At 43.5% G+C, this 27,335-nt stretch overlaps 1 protein-coding gene across 2 annotated transcripts; it reads left to right on the forward strand.

Annotated features, from left to right (window-relative positions):
- The first annotated feature begins 1,310 nt into the window (after positions 1–1,310).
- Positions 1,311–26,174, forward strand: FBXO31 (F-box protein 31). 2 transcript variants are annotated; one of them, XM_081920204.1, is made up of 10 exons: positions 1,311–1,721; positions 12,827–12,898; positions 13,584–13,670; positions 18,810–18,886; positions 18,994–19,161; positions 19,314–19,388; positions 21,159–21,268; positions 22,155–22,308; positions 22,856–23,241; positions 23,961–26,174. In XM_081920204.1, exons 1-10 carry the CDS (start codon positions 1,343–1,345, stop codon positions 24,181–24,183), a joined length of 1,731 nt encoding a protein of 576 aa, XP_081776330.1. In that variant the 5' UTR covers positions 1,311–1,342; the 3' UTR covers positions 24,184–26,174. The 2 variants fall into 2 exon arrangements, with proteins under 2 accessions (XP_081776330.1, XP_081776331.1); XM_081920205.1 differs by lacking the exon at positions 13,584–13,670.
- Positions 26,175–27,335: the final 1,161 nt, after the last annotated feature.

A 27,335-nucleotide genomic window follows, 5' to 3' on the forward strand; every position in this document is an offset into this window, starting at 1 on the left:
AACTCACCCATATTTTATTTTTTTGCTGGTGGCTTACAAGAAGGTTCTGCCGAGCCGCTTTTCGCAGGAGCCTCGTTGGCGCAGTAGGCAGCGCGTCAGTCTCATAATCTGAAGGTCGTGAGTTCGAGCCTCACACGGGGCAAGCCTACTTTTTTATTCTCCCTTTATTTCTGCCCCGTAACAGCTACTCGTTCAGTTTACCGTTAGTCATCAATGCTGGTGGATTCGGGGGTGGCAAACGCTGCCGTCCATTCATGGTAAGAAATAACTATGGAGGAGAGTCGTAAAAAGGAGAAGAATGCGACATTTTAACTGTTGCCTCTATATTGCCCCACCCCTTGTAGCGCGCAACTGCAAAGGAGAATTTACTGTTCCACGAAGACAACAAGCACACATAACCTTAGCACGGATGCTTAACTGTGATTCCTGCTCCTCCCGATCAAGTAAATCAATAAAAATACTTAACAGAGGTTCTGCCCCGCTACGCCCATCCTTCCAACTCGACAATTCGATGCGCCTATGATTCTATGTATACGATGTGGCGCAAAGGTGTATACGATGTGGCGCAAAGGCTGCACTGGGGCTGTGCCATTTTGCGTAGAAAGAGTTCACACGGCGATGCTACTCGGACATCAACTTACTTAACCATGCTCTGGATTTAGGTAATTGCAGAAATATTAACTCCGAGTTTATTTTTAATTCCACCTCCCCCCGCCCTTCAACCATTTGGCCATCTTTTCCGCTTCAAAAACAGGCTAGCACTGGATCACTAAATGAAAGGTTTTAATGATGCAAAGTCGATTATTTACAGGGCCTTCTCTCCCTCTCGGCTTTTTCACTTTCTGCAAAAAATAATTAAAAATTCCATTGATAATAAGAACAGGACTAGCCGTATGAGTAAACAAAGAAGGCGGAGCTACAAGGCCAAAGAGGCGGGGCTTTTCGATTCCCTTTTTGCGGGCGTATTCTGCAGTGCATCTATTACGGCCGGGTGGGCGTAGCCAGGCGGGCCTGCGTTTCATCCAATAGCAGCTCTGGAGGGCGTGGCCACCTTGACAGCCAACAACCGACTAGGAAGGCTGAGGGAAAGGGAAAAGGGCTGGGACGGCCTTGTCCGGACTGGAGCCTGAAGGATAGGGCAGACCGCGGCCCTGATTGGCGAAAGGCCCCAGCCAATGAGGGCGCGGGAAGGGCGCGCTGGATTGGCGGAGGACTGCAGGCCACGGGGCGGATCCCGCCTGCGATTGGCCGGGAGGCGGGGCCCGACGCGTGCCGGCGACCCCCGACTGTCAGCGAGAGCGAGGAGAAAGCGCAGCTGAGGCGCTCGCCCCGTCGGTCTGTCATGGCGGTCTGCGCTCGGCTTTGCGGCGTGGGCCCGGCGCGGGGCTGCCGGCGGCGGGGGGCTCAGCAAAAGGGGACGGCGGGCGACAGCAGCGAGCCAGACACGGACCCTGAGGAGGGAGGCGGCGGCGGCGGCTGCGGGGAGGCGGCTGCGGCGGAGGACGACGACGCTGCCGAGGAGCGTATCGAGGGGGCGGCCTTGGCCGAGAGCAGCCCTCGCGGCCGGGCTCCGCTCTCGCTCCTCGACCTCCCACCGGAGCTGCTGGTGCAAATATTCGGCTCGTTGCCCGGCACCGACCTGCCCAACCTGGCCCTCGTCTGCAGCGCCTTTAGGCGCATCCTCCGCACCGACACCATCTGGCGCCGGAGGTGCAAGGAAGGTGAGCTTCCCTCCGTGTGTACGTAGCAACCCGCTCCCATTTCTGAGGCGACCCGAATCCTCGCTCCCCATCTCTCCCCCCCCCCCAATATAGCACGGGAGTACAAGGGGAGCTTTGTCCATGCCCACAGACAGATGCGCAGACCTGGATCTCTGCAAGGCTTGGAGAAGTTTAAGGTGGGAGGAGGAAGCAGTAATGAAGAGAGCTGATTTGGGTGGAGGAGCTGCAGAAGGGGTGCAGGTTAAAGGAAGGAGGCAAAGCCTCAAAATAGAGGAAAATAAGGCTCAAGTTGCAGAGAGTTGGAAGCCTTAAATCTGGTGAGTTCATTAATCTCACCAAACAATAGTGGGGGTCATGGGCTGCATACACACTGTGCCTTTAAAGGAAATTCCACCACTCCAGAGAATCCTGAGAAGTTAATCTTCAATTATCAATACCTGGCCTTAACCGTCCCCAGGATTCTTAGAGGGAGGAACTTTGAATGTGATTTAAATATATGGTATGTTCACAGCCTGGCTAGGTCAGATGATGCCAGCAGAAGAGGATACCATGTGGCACTGGTGTTTTTGTTTGGGAAATGAATGCTGGTAGTTCAGATGGAAAAAAACAGCAAAGGGTTGGCTGGTGGCACCTTAAAGGCAAACAGATTTTTATTGTGGCAAAAGCTTTCATGGGCTACAGGTGAATTAATCAGATCAAAAGCTGATACTCACAAATGCTTCTGCCACAGTAAATCTGTTAGTTTTTAAAGTACTGCCTCTTGCAGTGCAAACAACAGGCAGAGCTACTTTTTCTGAAGTTCTTACTGTTCAGACAAAAATGCATTCTAAAAGAAAGGGACTATCTGTATCTTGGGAAACCCATAAAGTCAAAGCTTTAAAAACATCAGGGTAATTGAATTAGAAGCAGGGCAGCTGAAATTTGCTTAAAAGACTTGAGGCATAGGAGTGCCTTGCACTGTGACCTTTTATCTTCTAAAGTACCAGAGCTTTTTGTTTGTTTGTTTGTTTGTTTGTAGCCTAACTTGAAACTTGTGAAGGGATATTTAGAAATGATTTACTCCACCCCTTCAACAGAAGGTTGCAAGACAGTTTACAGCATAAGAACTGTGCAACACACAAACTTAAAAGGATAATGGAGCTGAGGCATGGAGGATTCTGCCTTGACATAGTAGATTGATTTATGACCTCCTGGTCTTTCCCTATCCTGTGATTCTGTAATTCTTGTAATACCATTCACATCTATGTTTCGAGATTGAGCATATCAGCAGCATGGCGCATACCTAAAAATGGGCAGCATAAATTAGACGAGAGCGAAGAGAGCAGGAATGGAAACATAGGTGGATTTGGGAAGATTTAGTGGAAGTACAGTTAAGACAGAATTCAGGAAGTTCAGGAGAAGCTCTTCTCAAAAACATGGATCTCAAATCCTATGAGCCACTGGGAAAGAAAGTAGTCTAGAAACTTAGGCTTCAGTACAAAGTGAAGTAGACCAGCGGAAGGCTCTGCTGTATCTAGCTTGTAAACTGAGGTACAAGAAAAATTGCTGATAAAAAAATACTTATAGAATACTGAGTTATCCAGAAAATAGGTAGAGACTAGTTTTCACATCAACTCTTTTATAGACTGCTCTAGTAATGTAAAATGCTGGCATTTATAGAACTCCACTTCAGTCTTATGAGGTACGAATACATGTAAATCACAAACCAATGGCATAAACTAGGCCTGTACAACTGTGTTGCAGCAAGCTAAGAACAGCCCAGCAACTATGTACTGTGAACTGTTGGGTACTTGGCCATCTCCCCAATTATATTTTTTTTATTATAGGTGGCAGATAACACAAGGAAGCTACCCTTCAGTAGCTTCAGGGCCAACCTGCCCATGAGGCAGTTTTCTTAGGGTGGCAAACTCCAGCTGCTGCCTCCTTCCCTGTGTGCCTGCTGCTGCACACCCATCCAGTGGCACAGGGTGGCAGTGGGTACTCAGGTGGGTCACAACAGGCATGCAGTGGCAGCATTTTCTGTTTTGCCTCTAGTGGCAAAGTGTCCTGAGCTGTCCCTGGATGGGAGTCATTTGGTTTGGTGAGTTGCAAGTTGGCAAAACATGAGGCAACTATACATGTTGTTTACATGTTAAAGGGTCCATCCCATCAGCTTTTATTTATAAGATGATTAGCCAGCAATCTCAGCTTGCTATTGGATTGAGAGTGATGAACCCAGGCATGGAGGTATCCCTTAGTAGCTCCTCAGTTTTATCAAATCAACACTTGGGATGAAGAGTGCTTCCTTGCTCACCTGGGAAATATGAGGGGCAAGATGATATTGAGAGTTCAAAGACTAGGTTGAAGTCTGTGGTATGAAGGATACATTAATGGCAGGTGTCATTCATGCATCTTGTACCCGCATTGCTAAATTTGGGAACCCCAACCACAATACATTTAAGGGGATTGTTTGCCTGCTTCAATTGTTGCTCTATTGAACATTTCCCAGCAAGATCACATCCTGCCATGCACATTTCGTTCCTCTTCTTCATATTGCAAATAGATTCATGCCCTCTGGCCCATTAGTGAGGACCCACACCAGCTGTATCTGTTGCCAGCTATGAAGTCATGCCTCTTGGCCTTGCCAAGAAGAACTTTGGGGTTGGACATCTGAGTGCAGCCAGCAACTGCATTTGGGTGAGCCGGAGACTTTGGGTACATTAAGAATGCTGTCTGCAGCTGCAAGAACTTATTTCTAATTTGTTTGATAGCCTCATTTGAGGCTATTTGCCAACATTGACTCATCCTTGTGGATAGGCTTGGAACACACTTTAAATGGATTTTGCATCATGTTGCCTCAGCTTGCTGCATTCTTTCTTGCCTGGCATGATTTTGGGCAAGTGCCATCTTAGGTCCATCACAGTTATTGGGGAAAATAAAGGGGTGGCATCTTTCTTTGTGCCACTGAATGTCATGGCAGTTGTACACAGAGGCCTCATCAGTTTTCTAAATTGGGTACAAAGCTCTGTTTTCCTTAAGCCTTTTCTGTAGCTGGAAGGGATATTCCTGGTTGTCTAAATCTAATATAGCCCCCATCCATAAAACAGAATATCTAAATCTTCAAGGGTCTTAATATCTGCTCTGCCAAGACAGATTATTATCTAATAACCTTCTTGTATGGAGCTAGGAAAAAAATAGATAACAAAAACCATAACGTAATTTATGGTTAAATATGGATTGTCTGTTCTTGGATATAATTTTATACCCTTTTTTTTGGAACTAATCAGCCATTTTCTTTTATGAGAAAGGCTTGGATTGTTGTATGTTTTTCCTAATGTAGAAAATAATGAAGAAAGCAGCAAATAAACATAAACAGACCATGCTTGGCAGACCCAAACCACAGGTACATCTAGAGAGTTTTGATATTGCACAGTTGTTGGTAGTGGTGGAGTTGGTGTTTTTAACTTCTGGTTTGGGTTGACGTCAGAGCTAAGATGCCAGACGGTGGGATAATAGGTTTTGGGTTACTGGCATGCAAGCTGCTGGAGTCAGATAAGACATGGTTGCCATCCAGTGTGGTGCATGTTTATTTATTTGTTTATTTTCCATTTAGAAACACATGTTTGAGTGTGAGATGATCAAACTCAATATTTTAGCCTCAAAGAATGTGATTTTACCATCTTCACAGCCATTCAATACAGCATTTTGTATTGCTGTATTATGGCACTAATATAAGTGCTTATATAGAAGCCACATGTTGCAGATGCTGCCTAATTCTGCTTCTTATGACAGAATACCATTCATGCAGGTAACATTGTCTCTGAAGCCCCCTAATTGCCTTGTAGTCAGGTTTGCAATCATCACCAAGACAGAAATGTTTATTTCTTTTTCACCACTGCCCACTATTAAATGTGGCAGCATCTTATTATGGCCTTATTTTGTCCTCAGAGGGTTTCCCTCCTTAAAAACCCAAGCTCTGCCATGTGTCAGAAATTACAAGTTTTTTTAATGGCCTTTCTCTCTTTTGGTTACAGTATCTGAAGAAGTGTGCATGCACATGAAAGCTCATACCAATGACAAACTTAGTTGGTCTCTAAGGTGCTACTGGAAGGAATTTTTAAATTTTGTTTCTCTCTTGTAGTTCATAAAGAAGAGAGAGATTTCCCCAAGCATGTCCAACTTAGCCTGAATAGCTCAGTTGGTTAGAGTATGGTGCTGATAACACCAAAGTTGCAGGTTTGATTCCCATATGGAACAGCTACCTATTCCTGCATTGCAGGGAATTGGACTAGATGATTCATAGCACATGTGGGCAACAAGGTCAGGGGTCAGCAACCCGCGGCTCCGGAGCCGCATGTGGCTCTTTTACACCTTTGCCGCGGCTCCGGGGTGGATACTAGCAAGGGGACGAGGCGCATTGTGCGCCTCGACACTCCCCACTGTGGCGGGCGCTGTACTGGCTGTGACGTCGCATGGGGCGGTGCATGCGTTAGTCACGCACCGTCCCGACGTCACCTTCCCGCCCGCCCGCTACATTGTAAGGGGCATGTACGCTGGTCACTGCATTGAAAGGGGGCATGTACGCTGGTCACTGTTTTGAAGGGGAGTGAAGAACACACACACACACACACAAAGGTAACTTGTTAATTTAACATTTATTTCTATGAGGAGGAGTAATTCTGAGGGGTCAAACAAAGAAATAATAAAAAAGTGACAAAAAAGTTATTTTTATAATGACGAGTTTTGCGGCTCCCAGGTTTTTTTTCTTCGGAAACGGGTCCAAGTGGCTCTTTTTGTCTTAAAGGTTGCAGACCCCTGAACTAGACCATGGCAGCTGGCACTCAATGCAGCAATTCCAGACGGCTTGGAGTACACTTGTGGGTCATGCTGGTAACTGCCTACTTTGTGTTGTCTGTATGTTTGTTCCCTTTTACTTTTTTGGAGTTTGCGAGTAAGCAGATTCTGCGATTTTTGTGGAGCTGTGGATTTCAATTCACTTTTCGGGCAAAGCTATAAATAGGTGGTACTGACTGTTCCCTGGGCGTGGAAGCAAATTGGCGCCTCTCTCTCCTCCCTGTAGCTCAGCTTACCTTGATTAATCAACAGTTTCCATGCTCCATTTGTTTGTTTTTAAATGCTAAGTGATTTGACCTTTGTCTTTAAAAGAAAGTGTCCAGGGTGTGGCAGTGAGCCCTCCTGGCAAAGTGAATAGTGGCTTGAGTTCAACAGAGGGCATGAATGGCTAACAGACAACTTGCTTTGCAGATTCCTGTAGCTTTAGAATGCAAGACAGGGTGACTGAAGCTATTAGGATTAGACTGCAGTTGAACCAGCTGTTCCACCCTGACCGCAAGCACTTTGCTGTTCATTGAAATGGAGGGAATAAGCCTGGCCCACACCTGATAGCTAATAGGAAAGTCCTAGTGCAGGGGTCAGCTAACTTTTTCAGCAGGGGGCCGGTCCACTGTCCCTCAGATCTTGTGGGGGACCGGACTATATTTTGAAAAAAAGAATGAACGAATTCCTATGCCCCACAAATAACCCAGAGATGCATTTTAAATAAAAGCACACATTCTACTCATATAAAAACACGCTGAATCCCGGACGATCCGTGGACCAGATTTAGAAGGGATTGGGCCGGATCCAGCCTCCGGGCCTTAGTTTGCCTACCCATGCCCTACCCATGCCCTAGTGAGTTAGACCTTGGCTCATGTAGAGTAGATAAGCAAAGGTGTTTCCTCACACCAAGAAGGAATTTACTCCAGGTCAGACTAGCAGTGACTTTGGATGTGTTCTGCCCATCCCATCCGAGTATGCAGTGTTCACTTTGACTTATCTGGAGCTACTTGTTGAGCAAGTATCTCTGTGGGGCACCTGCTTGTGGCAGAGGAGGGTCCAGACTGTGGCAGGAGTAACCTTGCCTTTGAACAGGGAGTTAAACTATATGGTGTTTTCAGCCTTTCCTGCTAGTACAGACTTAAAGCATGGCTATTTTCTCTAATTTTGTTTATTTAATCAGATTTTTGTCATCCAAGGAGCTCAGGAAGCGGGTATTTTTCTCCTCTCCAAGGTCACCCAGTGAGCTTCTTTGCAAAATGGGGGTTTGAACCCTAATCTCCCCGGAAGATGTCCAGATTGTAGTATGTTGTTTCTGTTTGTTGCTAGGAGTATACATTTCTATCTGCATAGAACAGCTTTAATATTTAATTTTCTCTGGTGATTTGCAGCAGCGAGAGTGGTTGTTTGTGTGTTTTAATAGCCTTAAGGGTAACAGTGCAGTATTTATCACAGAAAAAAGCAACAGCCTATTGTAAGAAGCAAAAAGGATATTGATTTTTCTAGAGGTCTGTAGCTATGTCAAATACGCTGAGATTTTTACCCCAGTATCCAGTCCCCACCCCACCACCCCCGGTATCCAGAATAAATTACTATTATACTTGGCTTTACAGTATTCAGAGCACTTAACGTACATTATCTCACTAAAACCCTACAACAATCCTGCATAGTAGAAAAACAGTAATGGTTCACCAGATTGGAAAAGGCTGCTTTAACATGTTTAAAATTGCTATGTGCCATACATTGATTAAGTCTGCAATCCTGTACACACAGCTGGAAGTCGCATTGCTCAGTTAAACTTCTGACTACTCTAAAAATAAAATAGGGCTGGGTTAACAATACTGGTGGCCCTTGTAGCTATTGAATTATCAGAGCAAATCTGAATCATGAGAAAGCAAGACTGGCAAAGCCTGAGGACTGTTGTCTTGGTACTGGATAGCTCACTCTTGTATAAATACAGACTTTTTTTTTTTTTAATTTGGTGTGAGTTAAAGGAGTAACTTTTCAGATATAAGGGTGATCTGTGTGCATTTGCGCCTATTGAGAGATATTTGATTGGATCAGCTTCTTGGTACAATTTTTTAAAAATTGACCTTTCCCACTTCATATTGTTCCTCTTGCCAGCCATTGCTAAGGGACTTACTCACTAATGCCCAGAGTGCTTGTCTTAACCTGCACCCAGATCTAAAAGTCTTTTGCCCCTTATCTTGGAAACCTGTAGTTGTGTTATAGTTCTGCTCAGTGTTTGAAACTCCCATTGTTCTAGGCGCATTTTGCGACAGGGAATTTCATTAGTGCGAGCAGTTTCTGAGCTCTGGGCACAGTACTGCACCTAAGATTTTAGATTAAAACTGCAGAGTAGAAGGAAAGGAGGACCTTTTTCTGCCTCCCCACTTCCAGCTTCTCTCTGAAGACTGGAGAAGAGACCCCCCTTAAGAATATTAGGGGGTGAGCAGGGGAAGGACTAGACCATGTGAAAAATGGACATAATACTGTATTTTAGCTGCAATTCATTCATTTTGAGCTTTGTATTACGAAGAGTCGGGCACGACTAAACAACAAAATTACAGGTATTGTTATAAAAAAAAGTGCACCTAGACATTCCGTTGTTGTTCCCATAACGTAGGTTTAAGGTCCCATTTAGCTCTTAGCTTTCATATCTCCATTTCTAATCCAGGTTCTCTTTAAAATAGTGGGTGACAGTCTCTCTTAGAGGTATGTGCAAATAAACACATCATATGGTGTACCCTGAAATGGCTTCTGCAAGTCAGAGGCTGTCATCACTAATTTAGAAATGGGTAAACCCCCAGCCGCTGTAGTTTTGGATGAGCTTTGTGTCAGAAGATCTTTGGTGTCTGATGTCTAGCAGGTGCTAGAAGTGTAAAACTGCAGTTTAAATCTTCTACTTTAGAAAGCTGATCTGATTTTAACTAGTACATCTAAAGCCTGGAACAAATAGACTCTTGGTACTGGTAGACGGGCATGTGGTCTGTAGTGGCTGTGGGTGCCTTCCGTTTTGTCATTTATTTCCTCCCCCATGGTGGTTGTAGCAGTTTTGTAAATTGACCTAACTCCTGTGAATTGTTTTTCTTTTTCAAAATGTAGCAAAAGCAATTTGTGTGTGTTTAGAAACATCCAGCAATACGCAGTGCAATGAACTGAGAGGGTGCCATTGCCATGGCATTGATTGGCAAGGGAGCAGGCTGCACTGTGCCCATGTTCCAAAACACTCAGGGATCCTTCATTACATGGGATTGGTGGGGACCAATCCTGCTGAATGCTTAGAATTTTGATGCTGGGGGTTAGAAATGTGATCACGCACCCCCCCCCCAACAAGTCCTGTTTAAATTTACAGTAAAGAGCAGCTGCCACAATGTTTTCATTTGGAGGTCAACTGCAGCTCACTAGCCATGTGTTGTGGCCTAACATTCTCATCCCCTGCTACACCATGATTTTGTTTTGTTTTTTGCACATCTTGGCAGCCATAGTAAAACAAGACATATTAAGTCATATACACGTGGAGTCAGTAGCATGACGGGGTAGGCGGGCGGGCGGGCAGAGTCTGTTCCAAAATGCACTGGTATGCCATTACTGTCATTTTATAGAAGTGGAAATGGAAGCTGAATAACCCAGTTTTAAAAGCTTCCCCCCCCCATGAGTTTTATTAAGTTTCAATATTTTTAATCGATAAAATCAAGATGCAATTTCTTCTTTTCTCTTTATTTTTATCAACATCCCACCCTGTTTTCCTTTCCTTTTTCATTTCCTTTTCTTATTAGTTTCCCCAATTTTTAATAAATCAGTGCCAAATTACCGTACATCAAATTTAATACAATTTCCCCAGAAACTTGACTTCCCATACTTCGTCCTAGGTGTGTCCTCTTTCCTTCCCATTGCTGCTTGAAATTACATTATATTCAATTTACAATTATTAATTATTATTTGATCAATTCCTGCTCATATATTTACATAACAATAACCTATTCCCTTAAAGTACAAAAGAGGTTATCCACTTTTAACTTTTCTTTCTTTCTTTTTTTCTTTTTTAAATTAATCTTTATTGGTTTAAAATCAAAACATACACACAACAAAAGCTTGCAAAAAGGAATAAAGAAAAAGGAAAGGAGACGAAACAAAAGCAGCACGATACATCTCTTACAAACAAAAAACAGTAGAACAATACATCACAAATTCACAGAAATGTTCCGACCTTCAACTTCCAACTTCCTTGATATGGGCTCTTTGTTTTCCTAATTACTTGCCTCTATTTTTCAATAAACTCTGTCTTTATTAAATATTGTTTGACTTCTTTATACCTTAATCAATTCTGAGTGTTATTCGAAGCATTCTAAAGTTTTTTTTTTATGGGGACACTGTTCTTTTGAATATTGTCTATAGATCTCCCATTCGCTTTTGAACTTTTTGGTTGATCAATCTCTGATCTTTTTTGTCATATACGTTTCATGTATTCAAGCATTTTTACTTGCCACTCCTCTTTTGATGGAGTTTTATCTCCTTTCCATCCCTTGGCAATCAGCATCCTTGCTGCCGTTGTTGCATTAAAAAAATTCCTTCTTTTCCCCTTGAGATGTCTGATGCCATTATGCCTAATAGGAAGGTTTTGGGTTTCTTATTGAACGTTATTTTGAACAGTTTTAAAAAAAATTATTGTATATAAGTTCCCCAAAGCTCTTTATTTTTTTGCAACCCCACCACATGGGGTACATCGTGCCCTCTAACTCTCTACACCTCCAGCATAAATTTGAGTTGGTTCTGTACATTTTGGACAGTTTGTTGGGGGTGATGTACCACCTGTATAGCATCTTCATAAAAATTTATTTTATAGTGAAGCAGGCTGTGAACTTCAATTCCCTTTTCCATAAATTTTACCATTCCTCCATTTGAATATTGTAACCAAATCTTTCGTCCACTTAACCATGACTTATTTTACCTCTTCTTCCTTTACTTCGCAATCTAATAATAATGTGTACATTTTGGAAAGTTGTTTTTCTTTATTTTTTAATAAACCTTTTTCTAATTCCAAAATTTCCATCACAAAACCTATTTTTTTATCAGCCTTAAAGATTTCCAATTGGTGGTATTGTAACTAACCTGTAAGATTTTTTCAGTTTTAGCTGGGTTTTATCCTCTTCTAATAAATCTTTATATGTTGCCCAATTCTTATTCATGTTTTTTTTTTCTTTCCTGTGAAGACTTCAAGTGGAGATAACCACCAGGGTTATCCCATATTTATCCCATACACCATATAGTGATTTCCTTAACACGTGATTCAAAAAACCCCTGTGAACCCTTACTTTCTCATAACAAAGACAAGCCGCTTTCCTTTCTTTTCATCTTGCGTGTGCTGCCATCTGTGTCTATCTTCTCCACTATCCATCACCTTTCAGTCATTATTCATCTTCACTTTTCCAGTCTACACTCCTCTAAGCCAGTGTCCATTTCCTGTCCATATTGTGTTGCAATTCATGTTGTCTCCACAGCATTTGCACCACCCCGTTTTCCATGGAGTTGTTGTTTCTCCCCTTCTGCTGCACCCTATCTTTTATGTATTAAATCACAATATTATAATCAAATTACTTCTGCTGCTCATAGCTCAAATCCTACTCGCATGTTCATCATAGTATAATATTTATTTAAATAGTCCAAAAAAGGCATCCATTCTTCCATAGAACACTCATCATTAGATTCTCTTAATTTTGCTGTTAATTTTGCCGGTTCTGCATAGTCCATTATCTTACTTATCCATTCTTGTTTGGTTGGAACATCTTCTGTTTCTGCACATATAGAATCCTAGCTGCTGATAAACAACTTTAACATTTTTTGGGATTTCTGCCGCTATGATTCCTAACAGAAATGTTTCGAGCTTTTTTTATATACTCATTTTAAACATCTTTTTTATTTTGTCATGTATTACTTCCCAAATTACCCTCGCTTTCTTGCAAGTGCACCACATATGAAAAAAAATCCATCTACCTGTTTACACTTTCAGCAGTTATTAGGAAACATTTTTAAAAGTTGAATTTATATTCTGGACTTAAAACAACAAATATGACTGCTAGGACAGAGATTGAAAAACACATGGAGATGATGGGCTTTTTGTTGCTTTTTGACTGTATTCTAGAGCTGATAGTGCCAGTGTGATTAAAAATCAAGGTGGAAGCTTGCAAGGGCTTTCTTAAGTGGAAGCTCCAAGGATTCTAATGGAAAAGGCTGCTGGACATCCTTACCTCTGGACAGCAGATGGTATGACCTGACCTATTTAATTGCAGAATATGGTGTCTGCGAGAACCTGCGAAAGCTGGAGATCACAGGAGTGTCCTGTCGAGATGTGTATGCCAAACGTAAGTGTCAAGCACTTGGGATCATTTTTGAGTTTCATTGTTGAAAGTGAATTTGTAAGTGAATTTTTAACTTGAGCAACTCAATAGTCTAGACCGCAGCAGAGCTGTGTGTCAATAGCAATGTTTCTCTTATCTGTAAATCCATATTGAGATTAGTTCATTTAGCACTTACATGCACTCCAGAAATGTCAAGATTTAGAACAGCATTACCTCTATTTCCCATCTCTCTAAACTTAAATACATTTTTAAAAGGCATCAGCACTCTGTGTGACTCTTTTATACATGAGTGTTTATGATTAGCAGGATTAGCAGTTCCCCATTCCCCAGTGATGTATAAGTCTGGTGCTTCCATTGTAGGGACACACACTGAATTTACTGTCTGGAGGATAGATCCTTGAATATCCCCAACCCTTCAACTGGCAACATGAGCTGAAGGAGTCAATCCTGTAAGCCATATTTTGCTGATTTAAAGAGAATCCCTTAAAAGTATTTCCTGTTATTTCATTAAAAAAACAACAACTCTGCAAGAGATCATCCCTGATGCCCCTTATTTCAGACCAGCCTCTTCCACCCTCCATTTCTACAATAGTATGCCAAGTTTGAAAACATCTGGTGGTGTGGTGGTAAGAAGAGGTGGTAAAAAGAGGACCAGAGTTCTCATACTCACCCTGCTGTGTCTGCTCAGGTATAAATCCACGAGTGAAATCAGGGCGTTTTATGAAAATCCTTCCCGACTACGAGCACATGGAATACAGAGATGTTTACACCTGCCGTATGTACCTTCCGTTGGCAAATGTTTTTTGCGTTGTGTTAGCATGGAGTGTGCCTGCTTCACCACTTAATTGACAAGCTAAGCTTCCCAGGGCCATTTGCGGGACGGATATGTTTTGAGAGCAGCGGATGCCAAATCCAGCAGACTAAGAAAGAATGCTAACCACCACTGCTGTGTCAAGGTATAGGAGTAAGCAGTGCTAGAAACAAATAAGGTAGGAGTAGCTGTGGGTCTCTGGAGTAGATGGCACCGTCTTGAGGGTGGCTAGAGTTTGGGTAGAGCCTTGTAGTCCCACTCACAGAGTTTTGTATCAACACTAGGGGAAGGGGATGAGACCCAGGAAGATGAAATGTTGGCATCTCAAAAGAAACTGCTGAAAAGTTGAAGCATCAAGTCAGGAGCTGTTTGATAGAATTATATGCCAGGTTATTGCAGGGAAAGGCATCCACAAATCTACTCACGAGGGGCAAGGTTGCCCACCCCTCTGGCAAGGTGGACACCTAACATCCTGTAGATCCCTACCTCAGAGACCTCACTCCATTGCATTTTTCAAGCAGGTAAGATATAGTAGGAGCCTTTTCTGAGCAGTGAAAAAGGAGTCTTGCTGCTGATTTTGACCTTCCCCCTACCTTGCACAATTGAGAGAAGACCTGGCCTGTCTCCCAAACCCCCTTTCCTTGCCAGGGGATGGGACCAGAAGTAAGAGCCTACCTAAGTAAGCTAAGCCAGTATCTGAGGACCCCTGACTGGGAAGTCCCTCCCAGTTGCTTCCTGGCTGTAGCAAGAATACTGCTGTCTTTAAGCCAAGTGAGAAAACTTCTTGCTTCTGATCAGGTCTCCAATACAGTGGTACCTCGGGTTACAGATGCTTCAGAAATAGTACCTCAGGTTAAGAACTTTGCTTCAGGATGAGAACAGAAATCACGCAGCAGCGGCGCGGCAGCAGTGGAAGGCCCCATTAGCTAAAGTGGTACCTCAGGTTAAGAACGGACCTCCAGAACGAATTAAGTTCTTAACCCAAGGTACCACTGTAGTTCAGAGGAAAGAGCCATTGCCTGTAGCGTGATACCCTTTTGAATTGGATCCCAAAGCAGTTCCTTTCTGACAAAGCATCTCTGCCATCCCAAAAAGAGATTCAAAGGGATGTAGATCAGTAACTCAGGATCCTCTAGAGCAGCAAAGAAAGCTCTGGGAAATTGTGACATCCATGCTGGGAAGCCAGAAACTTATGGTCTTCCCATGTAAGTGTGTGCTGTTTTTCCATTTCAGCATGGGTAGCAGTCCCTAAAACATAAACTGGAATTCTGAAATTGGAAATAATGTAGCTTTTTTTAAAACCAAAAAACAGAAGGAAAAAAATATTGAGCAGCAACTCTGTATTCCTAGCCCTTGGTAAGCTGCTTTCATTCAGTGAGTTCTTCATTGAGTCATCTGGTTCTTGTGTGAGTTTGATTGGAAAATAAATCAGTGGATTTTTGAGAGTCACTGCTGGTACATTCATTTTGGTCCAAAATGGATCTTGAGGCTGCCTATTACATATTCAGCTCTGTAAAATAATAGTGAAAGGAAAGAAGCACAGTCTAAACAGTCTGAAGATTTTAGACACTATGAAATAGAAACTTTATTTTATGAAAACAAGTCCTTCTGTCCTAGGCAGCTGCTCAGAAATTCACATTATATTCACTCTGCTCCATCCATGTGATGCTCACATGCTTCTAGGTCATGGGTTCCCCAAAATGCCAATTAACCCTCAGGATGAATAGTCTGTGGCTTTAATTTGGGTAACGAAGAGCTGCAAGCCGGGCAACCATTTAACATACACAGCTGCCCCCAAATTGGAAATGCCGTGTTGGAAAAGGCTGCATCTCTGGAATTGTTGCCTCTTAAAGAAATAAACACTGCCAGTAAGATTGAAATGCATCAGAGCTGTGCAGAGGGACAGATGTGCTCTTGTAAAAGGTCCCATTTAGAAGTGCACAAGCTCCTAACCCTTTATTCTGCCATTTATCCCCCTGACCACATTATTTTATTTTATTTTGCCTTGCCTTATTTATTAAATTTGTATGCCGCCCTATACTTGTAGGTCTCAGGGCAGTTACAACATGAAATCACAATATAAAAACACAAAATATATAATAAAAACAAAAACAACCCAATAATACCCCTACTCCGCAACACATTTTAAACGGGCATTGGATGTCAGTCAGCTAAAGGCCTGGTTAAAGAGGAACATTTTTGGCTGGTGCCTAAAAGTGTATAATGAAGATGCCATGAGTAAAGAATTCCATAAATGAGAAGCAACTGCAGAAAAGGCCCATTTTTTTGCTGCCACCCTCTGGACCTCTTGTGGAGGAGGCACACAAAGAAGGACCTCAGAAGATGATCTCAGAGTCCAGGTAGGTTCATATGGAAATAGGCGATCCTTGAGGTACTGCGGTCCTGAGCTGTTTAAGGCTCTATAGGTATAATTGCAAAAGTATATCTGAAACTTGGGTTGCTCAGTGCATTAGTTCTGTGTGAAGCATATTCCTGACATTGGCTGAGCTAAAGCTTTGTGTCAGGGTACCATCTTTGCATGCCAAAGAGCCCAGGTTCAAACCCTGCCATATCCAGTAAAAAAAAAAGATTAGGAAAGCAGATGAGGGCAAGACCTCTGCCAGAGGCAGCTGCCAGTCAGAGTGGACAACAGTGAACTAGATGGAAAAAGAGTTTGACTTGGTATAAGGCAACTTCCTATGTTTCTATGAATGGGACTATTCCAATGGCACAGTGGGCTTTTTTCCTTATGACATAAGCTAAACTGTTGTGTGCATGACAGGAACATATTTGGAATGCTGTTTTCTGAGGTGACCTTTCTTTTAGCTTGATGATAGCCTCTGAACTGATTTACATGGGTAGTTTTTTATTTTAAAAGTGCTAAGGCTCAGTCTTGCTTAGTTCCCCCTGATCCCAGTCATATGGGGATATGAACTATGCTGACTCAGTCGGTGGCATCCAGTAGTAACTCTGCCGAGAATAGGCCAGTTGAAGTTAATAAACATGACTAACTTAGGTTTATTAGTTTCAGTGGGTCTTCTCTGAGTAGACTCACATTCCAGTGACTCTTCAGTCACACTTCCTGTAAGGAATTGGAAAGTGAGGCTAGTCACCATTCAGAAATATAGGAAGCTGCCTTATACCAAATCAGATCATTAGTCTCACTTATTACTGTCTACACCAATTGGCAAAACAAAAAAATTCCTTCCAGTAGCACCTTAAAGACCAACTAAGTTAGTCTTTAAAGTCTTTAAAGACTTAGTTGGTCTTTAAGGTGCTACTGGAAGGAATTTTTTTGTTTTGATTTTGGCAGACCAACACGGCTACCTATCTGTAACCAATTGGCAGTAGTTCTTCAGGGTTTCCCAGCTCTACCTGGAGATGAACCTAGGATCTTTTGCATGCAAAGTGGATGCTTTACAGCAGTTGCCTCTGTTTGACCAATGAGCATTACAGATGCTAGAAGCAAAGCTTTTAGTATTTGACAGCTGCTTCTTCCAGCTTGGGAATCCCAAATAAAAACAGAAATAAGTGCCTTGCCCTTGCCCAGATGATTGCTGACCTATTGAAACAGAGTGCTCATCAAAATAATGCATTGTCTCATTCACTTTAATATTTTTATTTTGAAATTGTGCTTCTGATTTCCACAGCTACAACTGTGTTCTGTCCTGTGTTCAGCTGCCTCTCATTCCTCCCTAACTTTGGGCAGAATAGCTCCAGATAACCCCTTCCTTCTTAACTCCATTCTGCTGTGAGAGGGAGAGTTTCAGTGAAGTGTCTCAAAAGCTCAGGGGGACTTTGATACTCACAGTGGTATGTTTGCGTGACTTAACGTATTGTCTTGAGCAAACCCTCTCTGTGAGGATTGTCAGTTTTCTTAGAAAGCAGCTCATAAACATCCCTTTGGTGAAAGCCTTTTCCTTTGCAGAGGCCTCCCTTGCAAAGGGCATGTGGCATTAAGTGTCCCTTATTTTGACCAAGGCACTGCTTTAACTGGCGTCTCCCTTGAGTAGTGTAATGATAACACCCTGACCTCTTTAATGCAAAATATGTTTCTGATGACTGCAGTGGTGGTGAAAGAGCCTTCTCTACCCTTTTTACTTTTACTTTAGTGAGATTTCTTCCTTGGGGGTGGAAGCATAGTTTGAAGGCCCTTTAAACTCCTTGGGGAGGAGCCCATTTCCTCTTCTCAGTGTTGGCTCTCTGTGGAGTCTCCCCCAGCTTGCAGGACAGGCAGGCAAGGGATGATTTGGACAAGGATCAAGTGCCAGCACCCTTCTCCCTGCCTCAGACATGACTGAGGCACTACTGAAGAGGGCAGTGCTACAAGCTGTGAATTTGGGGCAAAGAGAGGGAAAAGCAGGAAGGTTCCCTGGTGCAACGTTTCTCTCCCATTGCCAGAGCTGAAGAAGCCAAAGCAGGGGCTAAAAAAGAAAAGTGTGAAGTTGGGAAATCCAGGACCATATCTTTGGATGGCTTTTCTCAAAGCTTAAAAGCAGTGGTAGGGGAAGGGGCTCAGTTAGGTAAAGGCAGGAGCACAGTGGGAGGGGATGTTCTCTGATCAAACACACACACCCAACTGCTATTTGCCATACTGAAGAGAAATTTGTGTATTTGTCTCTTACACACCCAGCAAAATTATTAGTAGAGGGAAGGGTTAACCAGGGAAATGACATAGAGGGATGGGCTTTAAGAAATCTTCTTCCCCACCACTACACTCTGCTGCTCTGATCCAGTTTGTTCCCCAAGCTGCTTCTCAGTTCTCATTTTAAATTGAGAGATACACCTTTGTTATCTCTGAGATTCCCATTAATATTGAAGTGAGGTCTTGACTGTCCTGCAGTCCTTCCTCTTCCCTGTGTTTTGCAGAACTGGAGTAAATTGTACAAAATGAGTAGAATAGGTGCAAAAGGTTCTTTAATTTGTATGATACACCCAGGGCATAGAATCTTGGTGTCTGGATTTATTGCCAAGTACACACAGCCCTTCTGTACAGGGAGCTCTTTGACACCACTGAAACTCTCCCTTTGCTTCAGCATTTCCCCTCCCTTTAGCTTTCTGTGTGCCTTTTGATTATCTCTTGCTTTTTCTTCAATTCTCCAGTGCTCCACAGATACCGGCACATCTTGGGACTCTGGCAGCCAGACATCGGTCCGTATGGGGGGCTGTTGAACGTAGTGGTGAGTATAGAGGCTCTGCCATGTTGCATAGAGCAGGGGTTTGTTTAAGGTGCTACAAAGACTGAAAAGAAAGCAGGTTTTGACTCTCCTTGCTTTGTCTGTGACAGGTAGATGGCTTGTTCATTATTGGCTGGATGTACTTACCCCCACATGACCCTCATGTGGATGATCCAATGAGAGTCAAGCCGCTCTTCAGGATCCACTTAATGGAAAGAAAGAGTGCCACAGTGGAGTGCATGTATGGCCACAAGGGACCCCACAGTGGGCATATTCAGGTGAGCTACCTATCCACTCTGCTGCACATGCAAAACAGACACTTGTTTTTTAAGGTCTTCTGTGCCAGGGTAATTTTTAGCCAGTTTGTGGGTCTGTTTTCATTGAGGATTTATGCCCTGTAATGCTTAATACTGTTGTTTAATATGTACAGATTGTGAAAAAGGATGAGTTTTCAACAAAGTGCAACCAGACGGATCACCACCGAATGTCAGGAGGAAGGCAAGAGGTAGGCCCTGTGTAATGAAGATACCCTGAGCTGCTTTTCAGCCTGTTGGATGAAGCAGGGGTTGTCAACTTGTTGTGGCCCCCCCATATAGTATACTCTAATGCCCATTAGCCCCAGCAGGGGTAGGATTCAGGGTTTCTTGAGTAAACTTCCCATGACTTAGATTTCTTCCCCCAGCACCTGAAAGCCAAAGGTCACTTGTTGATTCAACTGACAGCTGCTGTCCAGGTGCTTCAGTGCCATTCAGTGTGGTCTGTGCTTTCATTGCTAGCCAGGGAGTGACTTATAGCTTCCTTGAGTTCCTGAAACTTTTATTGCTCTGGACACGATCCAAATGATTGTGCAACTAACAGAAAACTATGTTCCATATGCATTTCTCCCAATACTGCGTGGCAAACAACTTTCAAAGCTTATGGGAGAAATGCACATGGAACATAACTATCTGTTTGCAAGGAGTGGTGGTGGTATGCCTTGACCCCACCTCATTTAATAATATAAGGCTGCTTCTGAAAATGGAGCAGAGGAATGAGAGAGAGATTGCACACAACCTCTGGTGTGACCTTTGGGCACTCCTGTTTAAAATAGAGAAGGCAGGAAAATGCTGTTTCGCCTTTCCCAGGAAAACCTTGAGATGAAGGTTCCAAGAGAAGGGAGACCTGCTCTGAGATGAGCTTCCGATGTCTTCTTTGTATAAACATTGTTGATGTAAGCACTGAAAACTTGGCCTTTAGCAAAGGTTACCACCAGCAACTGTTCATATGAGAGAGGGCTTTTTCAACATATGTGGTAATTTAGTACCACTGGGAAGGAAGTTAGCTCACATAATGTTTTATTTTGGTCTTTACTGCACATGTGCAGGCCTAGGCATGTTCACAGGCACACAGAGAGGCTTGATGAATTAGGCTCTGTTGCCCTGTATCGACTAGGGAGGAAGAGACAGTTATCTGCGGTGGGGGATTAAAGTCACAGTTGGCAATGCAGAGTTAAGGCTGAAATGCTGCTTCTGTGCTCTGGCACGAATATGCCTCATGATCGAGCAGCTCATTGTCAAGAAGCAAGCAGGGCTGGGAATTTCTGGGGGTGGGGTGAGAAATCCTCTTCCACGGCTGACAAGTAATCATGCTGTCTGCAGCAAGATCATTAGGATGAATTAGGCTGAGGGTTCAATGCGTATCGTAACACTAAAACGACGCCATGCTTGCAGAAGCAGATTCTTTTTTATTCTTCCATCTTAAAGCAAATGCTTGAAAGAAAGCTTTGGAAATGTGTGTAAGAGATGGCTTCTCCACAGTTCAGTGTTTTCTACTGCGACGCCACATGATGGTGTCATACTTCTGAAAGTACTGTGTGCCTTTTCCTCCACCTGTCTGTTCCACCACCTGAAACATAGAAAATCTAACAAAACAAAAAAACTGTTGGGGGCAGGGGATTCATTTACAATAGTCTGGAAGATCTGCTGTGGTTTCACAGTCAACAAACAATGGCCTTAAGAAGGCTTGTGTCTGGAAGCACCCAGTTATTGTGTTTAAATGTGTGAAATCATTCTGCCTTTGGCTCAGCAAACAGATCAGTTTATGGATCATCTGTTTGGAATTCTAGAATTTGTAGTCCAGTAACGGGAAGGGGCATTTAATGGGTGAGCAGCTTGATGAAACTAGAGGAAAACAATTGCCTCTTGTCCATATCTACCTGTGCTTTCTTATTGGAGGAAGGGGTCCCAGGCAATTGCAACTCATTGACTTTGCTTCTCTCTTTGGGGTGCTGTTGTAGGAGTTCCGGACATGGCTACGAGAGGAGTGGGGGCGGACTCTGGAAGACATTTTCCATGAGCACATGCAAGAGCTCATCTTGATGAAGTTCATCTATACCAGTCAATATGAGTAAGGGGCGGGGAAGGACCCTTCTTTCCTTCTGCTGCTTCTGCAGTCAACAAGAGAGAGAAAAATCTGTATTTTTAGAACAAATTGTTCAAGTAAAGTAGTACAGTTGCAAACTTCCCAAACAGTGATAACATTTGAAAGGGAAGGGGTGCACTATCTAGGTGTGGTTGCTTTTTGCTTCAGAGAACAGTGGAGACTTACGATGCCTTTGTAATCATTGTAATTCCTTATAGTTCCAATGTTCTGGTTTACATGCCATTGTTTATGTACCCCAAACAGTACCATCCATTCACAAGATCAGGAGGTATCAGCAGACTTGGGTGAGCCCAAAGGTTTGCAGAAGTATTATTATTATCATTATAATTACCTCACCTTTTTACCTAGTGGGACTCAAGGAAGCTTACAGATAAAAATAAATGCTAGAACCATGAATTGGTTTGTTTTGGCAAATTCTGTTCCCCATCTTCAAAAGCTGTAGATGCCTTTGGCAAGAACTGGAATGGTGCAAGGGAATGACAGTGAATGGAGACCATAACAATGAGGAATGGAGGGAGCAGATGGGTCTTGAGTCTAAGAAATAGTAGCTATGGTGGGTACAGAGGGAAGGCCAAATGTGCGCAGCAACATGGTTTTCAATCATCTCCCTACCAGAAACTCACTCTGCTAATTTGAGTCCCTTTCAGATTCTGCTCACTCATGGCAAAGCTGCACTCAACATGCAAGAGAGCTAGAGTTTTGATTTTTGAAGGCATCATTGCTTTTAAAACAGGAAAGGTGATCTAGTCAGATGCCAAACTGCATGCCTTGTCAGTGAGTCAGAAATTGCACCAAACAGGTTGTGGCCTACCTGCATTATATCAAGCTGTGGTTCTTTTTAATATTCCAGCAACTGCTTGACATACAGACGCATCTACCTCCCTCCACGGAGTGCCATTGATCTCATCAAGCCAGGCCTTTTCAAGGGGACATATGGGAGCCATGGTCTTGAAATAGTCATGCTCAGCTTCCATGGAAAAAAGGCCAAAGGAACTAAAATCACAGTGAGCATCTGGCTTTCTCTGTTCAAGTATGTATTGTCATTGTTGCCATGCCAAACAAAATGATCAAGGGAGTGGAGCAACTCCCATTTGAGGAAAAGGGTTGCATCGTTTGGGACTTTTTAGTTGAGGAAAAAGTGAGTAAGAGGTGGCAAGATAGAAGTTTATAAAATTATGTACAGCATAATGTACAGCATGGCTTCCCAAGTTCTAGATCATGACTAAACACTACATTACACCAGTTCTCAATGAGTAAACAAATAGTACAGCTTCTTAGACTAGCAGGGCAAAGGAAGTGGGCAAGACCTACTGAAAGTGATGAACAGAGTGGAGAAGAGAGATTTGCTAGTACCACAATATACAGGCAAGGCAAGGCACAGTAGTTCAGGATGTGTTCTGTTTCAAATGAGGGTCTGGGGAGGGAACAAGGAGAAACTGGTTTGGCAAGGATGAGGAGGCTGTTCGAGGCACTGGAATGGGATGGAGTCAGTGGCCATTAGCATTCATAGCAAAGTCATTCCGCTCTCTTTCCTTCCTGCCTATCCTCCAGGGTGACCCTAACATCCCAGCTGGCCAGCAGACAGTGGAGATTGACTTGGCGCATCCCATCCAGCTGCCTGATATTGAAAACCTGAGCAATTTCAGTGAACTCTCCCGCATTGTCCTGGAAGTGCAGGAGCAGGTGCGGCGAGAGCAGCAGCAGGAGGAGGAGGGTGGCCTTGAAAAGGAGCACCAGCCGCAGGCCCAGGAAGAGGAAGAGGAGGAGGAGGAGCCACAGCCAGGCCCCTCTCAGCAGGAAGCAGGCAGAGGAGCAGAAGGCCCTGCAACTGAAGAGGGAGCCATGGCCCAGGGATCTCCCCCAGCCTCATGCCCTTTTGTGCTGCCTGGTGGCATTGCATCCAGGAATGAGGATTACCCTCGGACCTGCAGAGCATGGTAAATATGAAAAGCCAAGAGTTGTGTTTCAAGGGGCATCCCTGGAGGATGTGGAGCAAATTGCCCATGAATATTCTTTGGGCTTCTGTCCAGTTCAGCCAGACCCAATATTTTATAAAGTATTTGCTCCCAGAAAAGAAAATATTCTCTCCCCTCTCCTCATTTATTTAATTCAATGCATGACAGAAGCTCCAATGATTATGATTTCTGTCCTGCCCTTTAAAAAGAAAATTTACCCAAGGTACGATGAAAGCACTACCAGATCATAACATTATAACACCAGAAAATAACAAAGCAATAATAAAGCACAATTTTTTTAAAAAAAAAATAATAATCTGGTGGAAATAAAAACTGTTTAATGCAGCAAATACAATATTATTGAAAAGAGAGAAAGACAAACACAAAATAACCCTGCCTCCAGCCCTTTCCAGGAGATCCAATTTTTCCAAGAAAAGAGCTGCTGCTCTATCAGGGTGTGAAGCAGGGAGGAACTTCTGGTTGGAGCTATTAGCATATATTGGATTAATGCTTTTTAGAGGAGATAGGGAGCTTGAAACTCTGGAAGTCGCATAGCATAGGCCTTGCAAGGATATGTTAATTCTTGGAAATCTCTGTATCCAGGTAACCTGGCAGTTCTGTTTGATGGGGCAAGGTGTGTGATGCCTGGATTTTCCTGTGGAAGGTATATCACTGGATCCTTTATTTTCTTTTGTTCTTAGTTTCTACGGCACGGGGCTCATAGCTGGCCATGGCTTCACTAGCCCTGAGCGAACACCCGGGGTCTTTGTCTTGTTTGATGACGACCGTTTTGGCTTCATCTGGCTGGAGCTGCAGTCTTTTAGTCTCTACAGCCGCATCAAGGACTCCTTCCAGAACGCAGATGCTCCCTCGCAGGAGGCTTTTGATGAAATGTTGAAGAACATCCAGTTACTTACATCATGATGGCGGCTTCTTCTGGCAGCTGGAAGGGAGAGGGATTCATGTTTTCCATCTTGAGGGGCAAAGCACTCATCCTTGGAGCCACGAGAGCTCGAGACATAATGCACTTCTCAAGGAGGACTTTTTACCAAAATGAGAACACACACACACACACACACACACACACACACTGCTTAACACACGAATGAAACTTCCACAGTATTTTATGCATAGTTTGCAACATAGGTCTGTATATTTGGAGGACAGCTGGCCGAGGTAGTAGCAGCTTAGCATGCTTGCTTTTCTTTCCCTGCCCCCCTGAAGTTTAGTGCTTGAGTGGGGACAAACCAAAACCAGCACTTTGCAGACAGTGTAAATAATTGTGTGTGTGTGTGTGTGTTACATGAGCAACAGCCACTCGGTATCCTCCCTGAGCCAGGAAGCTGTTCTCCAGCACGGCTCTGTTGCCCTGGGCTTATTTTCTGAACATGCCTCTCTCACTTAAGAATCATGTTAAAAATTGTGATCTGTGGCTAACTGCCATGAGATTCAGATGTTAGTTTTCTCATCAGAAAGCGTTCTTTTAAATGTGAGAGTTCCCACTGGGCAACTCTGTGTGAGTGAGGTATGTGGGGAAAGGGAGAGAGACCATGCAACACAGCCTGGTTGCCTCTTTCCTAACCTTTTCACAGGCTCCTTTGCATTCCTTTCTTTTCCACCTGAAATTAGGGTAGGCAAAGAGACCTCTGGAGCAGTTGAGTAGAAGGTACCCTTGCTGTATATTCTCTTATTTCCCCCCATGTCTCTGAGCCCATCATGTGACTTGGATAAGAACTTTACAGCATTATGTGGCTGCAGGTTCAGGCCTGTTGATGTGATGATGATGATTATTATTTATTTTATTTCTTGAAAAATTATAAGTTCCACAACACACTAGATGTTCCCTCCTGTTCTCTCCCTTCCCATGCCATTCAGCCACTGTGCCTCTTGTGTGAGGGTTTGACACTGGTGCCCTGGCCTCCTTCTCTTGCTGCTGAGCATTTGCTTAAGGAGTAGATCATCGGAAAAGCTGCTGGGGTTTGGTTGATGGAAATCAAGATGGCTGCCACCTTTGGGCACTTTAAGTGGGTCTTGCCAAGTTCTGGCCTTACTTGGGCCCAAGCCACCTATTCTTGGGAGCTGTAACATTTCTCCCTTCATGCCATGTATGCACTACAAAATGCAACTAATACCCGGTGCCCTCATTCCGGTTTGCACCCTCTACAAGCCTTATGGGAAGCTGTGTGATTCTCATGCAATTCTAGAATTTGTTCTGTAATTTCCCTTTACTCTACCTAGGGATCCTCCATGGGAACAACCTCCTTTTAAGCAGCTGGAGCTTGCAAATATATGTCTAATTTGCAGAATCTTTGTATTTCTTGCTTTCTTTCTCCTTTGCCCTCTGCCCCACCGTTACAGTTTTGGAAAGCTTTCCAGCTCTTCTGAACACCCATCCTCTGCAAAATATTCAAGTCCTCCAGCCGCCTGGAAGGAAAGCTGAGAAAGAAGAATGACCAACCACCATACTCCCATGAAATCGCTACAGAGAGTGTCCAAAACGGACAACTCAGACCTTGAAGGAGCAATACATCAACCACTGCACTCTCTTACCATACCACATTTCATGCAACTTCTTCTGGAGTCCTCTTGGGTATCTTTGGAAGATGCTCCAGCAGAAATCCCTTGGGTATCCCTAATCATAGGATTACAGGAATTATAACATGAACAACAAAAACTATCTTTCCATTGTTGAGGTTTATCCACTGGGAGGGAAGAATCTGCTCTTAGCTTTTTTGCAGCATTGTAATCACCGTATATAATGCATGGCTAGTTGCTGTAGCATTACGAAGGGAGAATTGTAATCTTTCTGTATGAGCAAGGAGGGTGGTTGGGCAGGTCTAACATAACCCTTTCTCGGGGGAGATGCTTTTTCATTTCCTACAGCACCAACAGCAATAAATCCATTATTTGTATTATCAGGGTTTCAAAGCTACACTGGAGCCATATATAAACTCATGAATTCAATCCACTGATGAGAAGAGGATGAAAGGGAGGTTGAGGTCTCGACCGTGGGGGGTGGGGTGGGGGTGTCGCATGTGGTAAGGAGAGAAGAGAAAGCTAGATCTTGCTGGAAACAGGTAAAAACTTTCATCGACAATGCTTGAAGCAGCTAGCCAGGTCTGGGGAAACACAAGAGGAAGGTGAAAAAGCATAGAAGGAGAGCCTCAAGGGACAAGGCTAGAATTCTTGAGATCTTCATATCAGTGCAGAAGGGAATCTGCATGCAGATTAGAGACTGCTGAACATACAGGTTGGCTGCAAGAGGTTTTTATATACTCTGTGCAGGCTTGGTAGGGAGCAGGCATTGGAGCCAGAAACGTGTGCTCTGTGAGGGCATGGGAAGGAAACCTCTGTCTTCTGCCATAGGCTGAATTGCCCATGGGGCCGTGGTTTCTTGTAAACTTTCTTCACTCCTTTTCAGCATTCTGTCCTCTTCACTTCTTTAGAGGTTTGCTTGTGCAAAAGGAACAGGACTGGGTAATGTCAAGCACAAGACGAGATTACTGGGAGGTGTGAAAATGATTTGCTTGAAAACAGAAAGTGTCTTCCAAACTTTGTAGCAGAAATACAAATTGGTTGAATTTCAGCAAGTTGTACAAGTGGTGAGGAAGGGAGGAGGGGTGTGTGTGTGTTTGCTTGCCTCCCGTAGCTGACCTGTCAATTCACATTATAAATGAGCACCAATCCTGATTAAGGATTGTTAATGATGTGTTGCAGTTGTATTGTTATTGATCAACCCAGGCATGACTACTAAGCTGCTCTTACAGTATGTGTGCAGTTGGCGTCTTGACTCCTCGGTCCCTTGCCTGAACCTTTTGCAAATGGAGCATTTTACGTAGCTGTGAGAGCTGATGTGTGGATAAAGGAGGCTGATTCTGCAGTTTCACATGTCAGGAAAAGGGAGGGAGCATACAGCTCCATATAGCTAGGCCCACAGGTGGGTCAGGTAGGACCATGAGCTAGCAACAATAAAGTGAAATTCAGATGTAAAGTTTATCTTTGTCAAATGGGTACAATGAGAGCGGGAGGGGGTCCTAAACCCTTTCTGTTCATTGATTTTTTTGGAAAGTAACTCA

The sequence above is a fragment of the Podarcis melisellensis genome (genome assembly GCF_964234715.1).
Source record: "Podarcis melisellensis genome assembly, chromosome: 8".
NCBI lineage: Eukaryota > Metazoa > Chordata > Lepidosauria > Squamata > Lacertidae > Podarcis > Podarcis melisellensis.

Excerpts from the sequence above, each read along its gene's own strand:
- FBXO31 (XM_081920204.1), top strand. The coding sequence starts at position 1,343 with ATGGCGGTCTGCGCTCGGCTTTGCGGCGTGGGCCCGGCGCGGGGCTGC. Across the intron at positions 13,671-18,809 it reads CAGAGATGTTTACACCTGCC|TGCTCCACAGATACCGGCAC; the intron begins GTATGTACCTTC and ends TCAATTCTCCAG. Across the intron at positions 18,887-18,993 it reads GGGGGCTGTTGAACGTAGTG|GTAGATGGCTTGTTCATTAT; the intron begins GTGAGTATAGAG and ends TGTCTGTGACAG.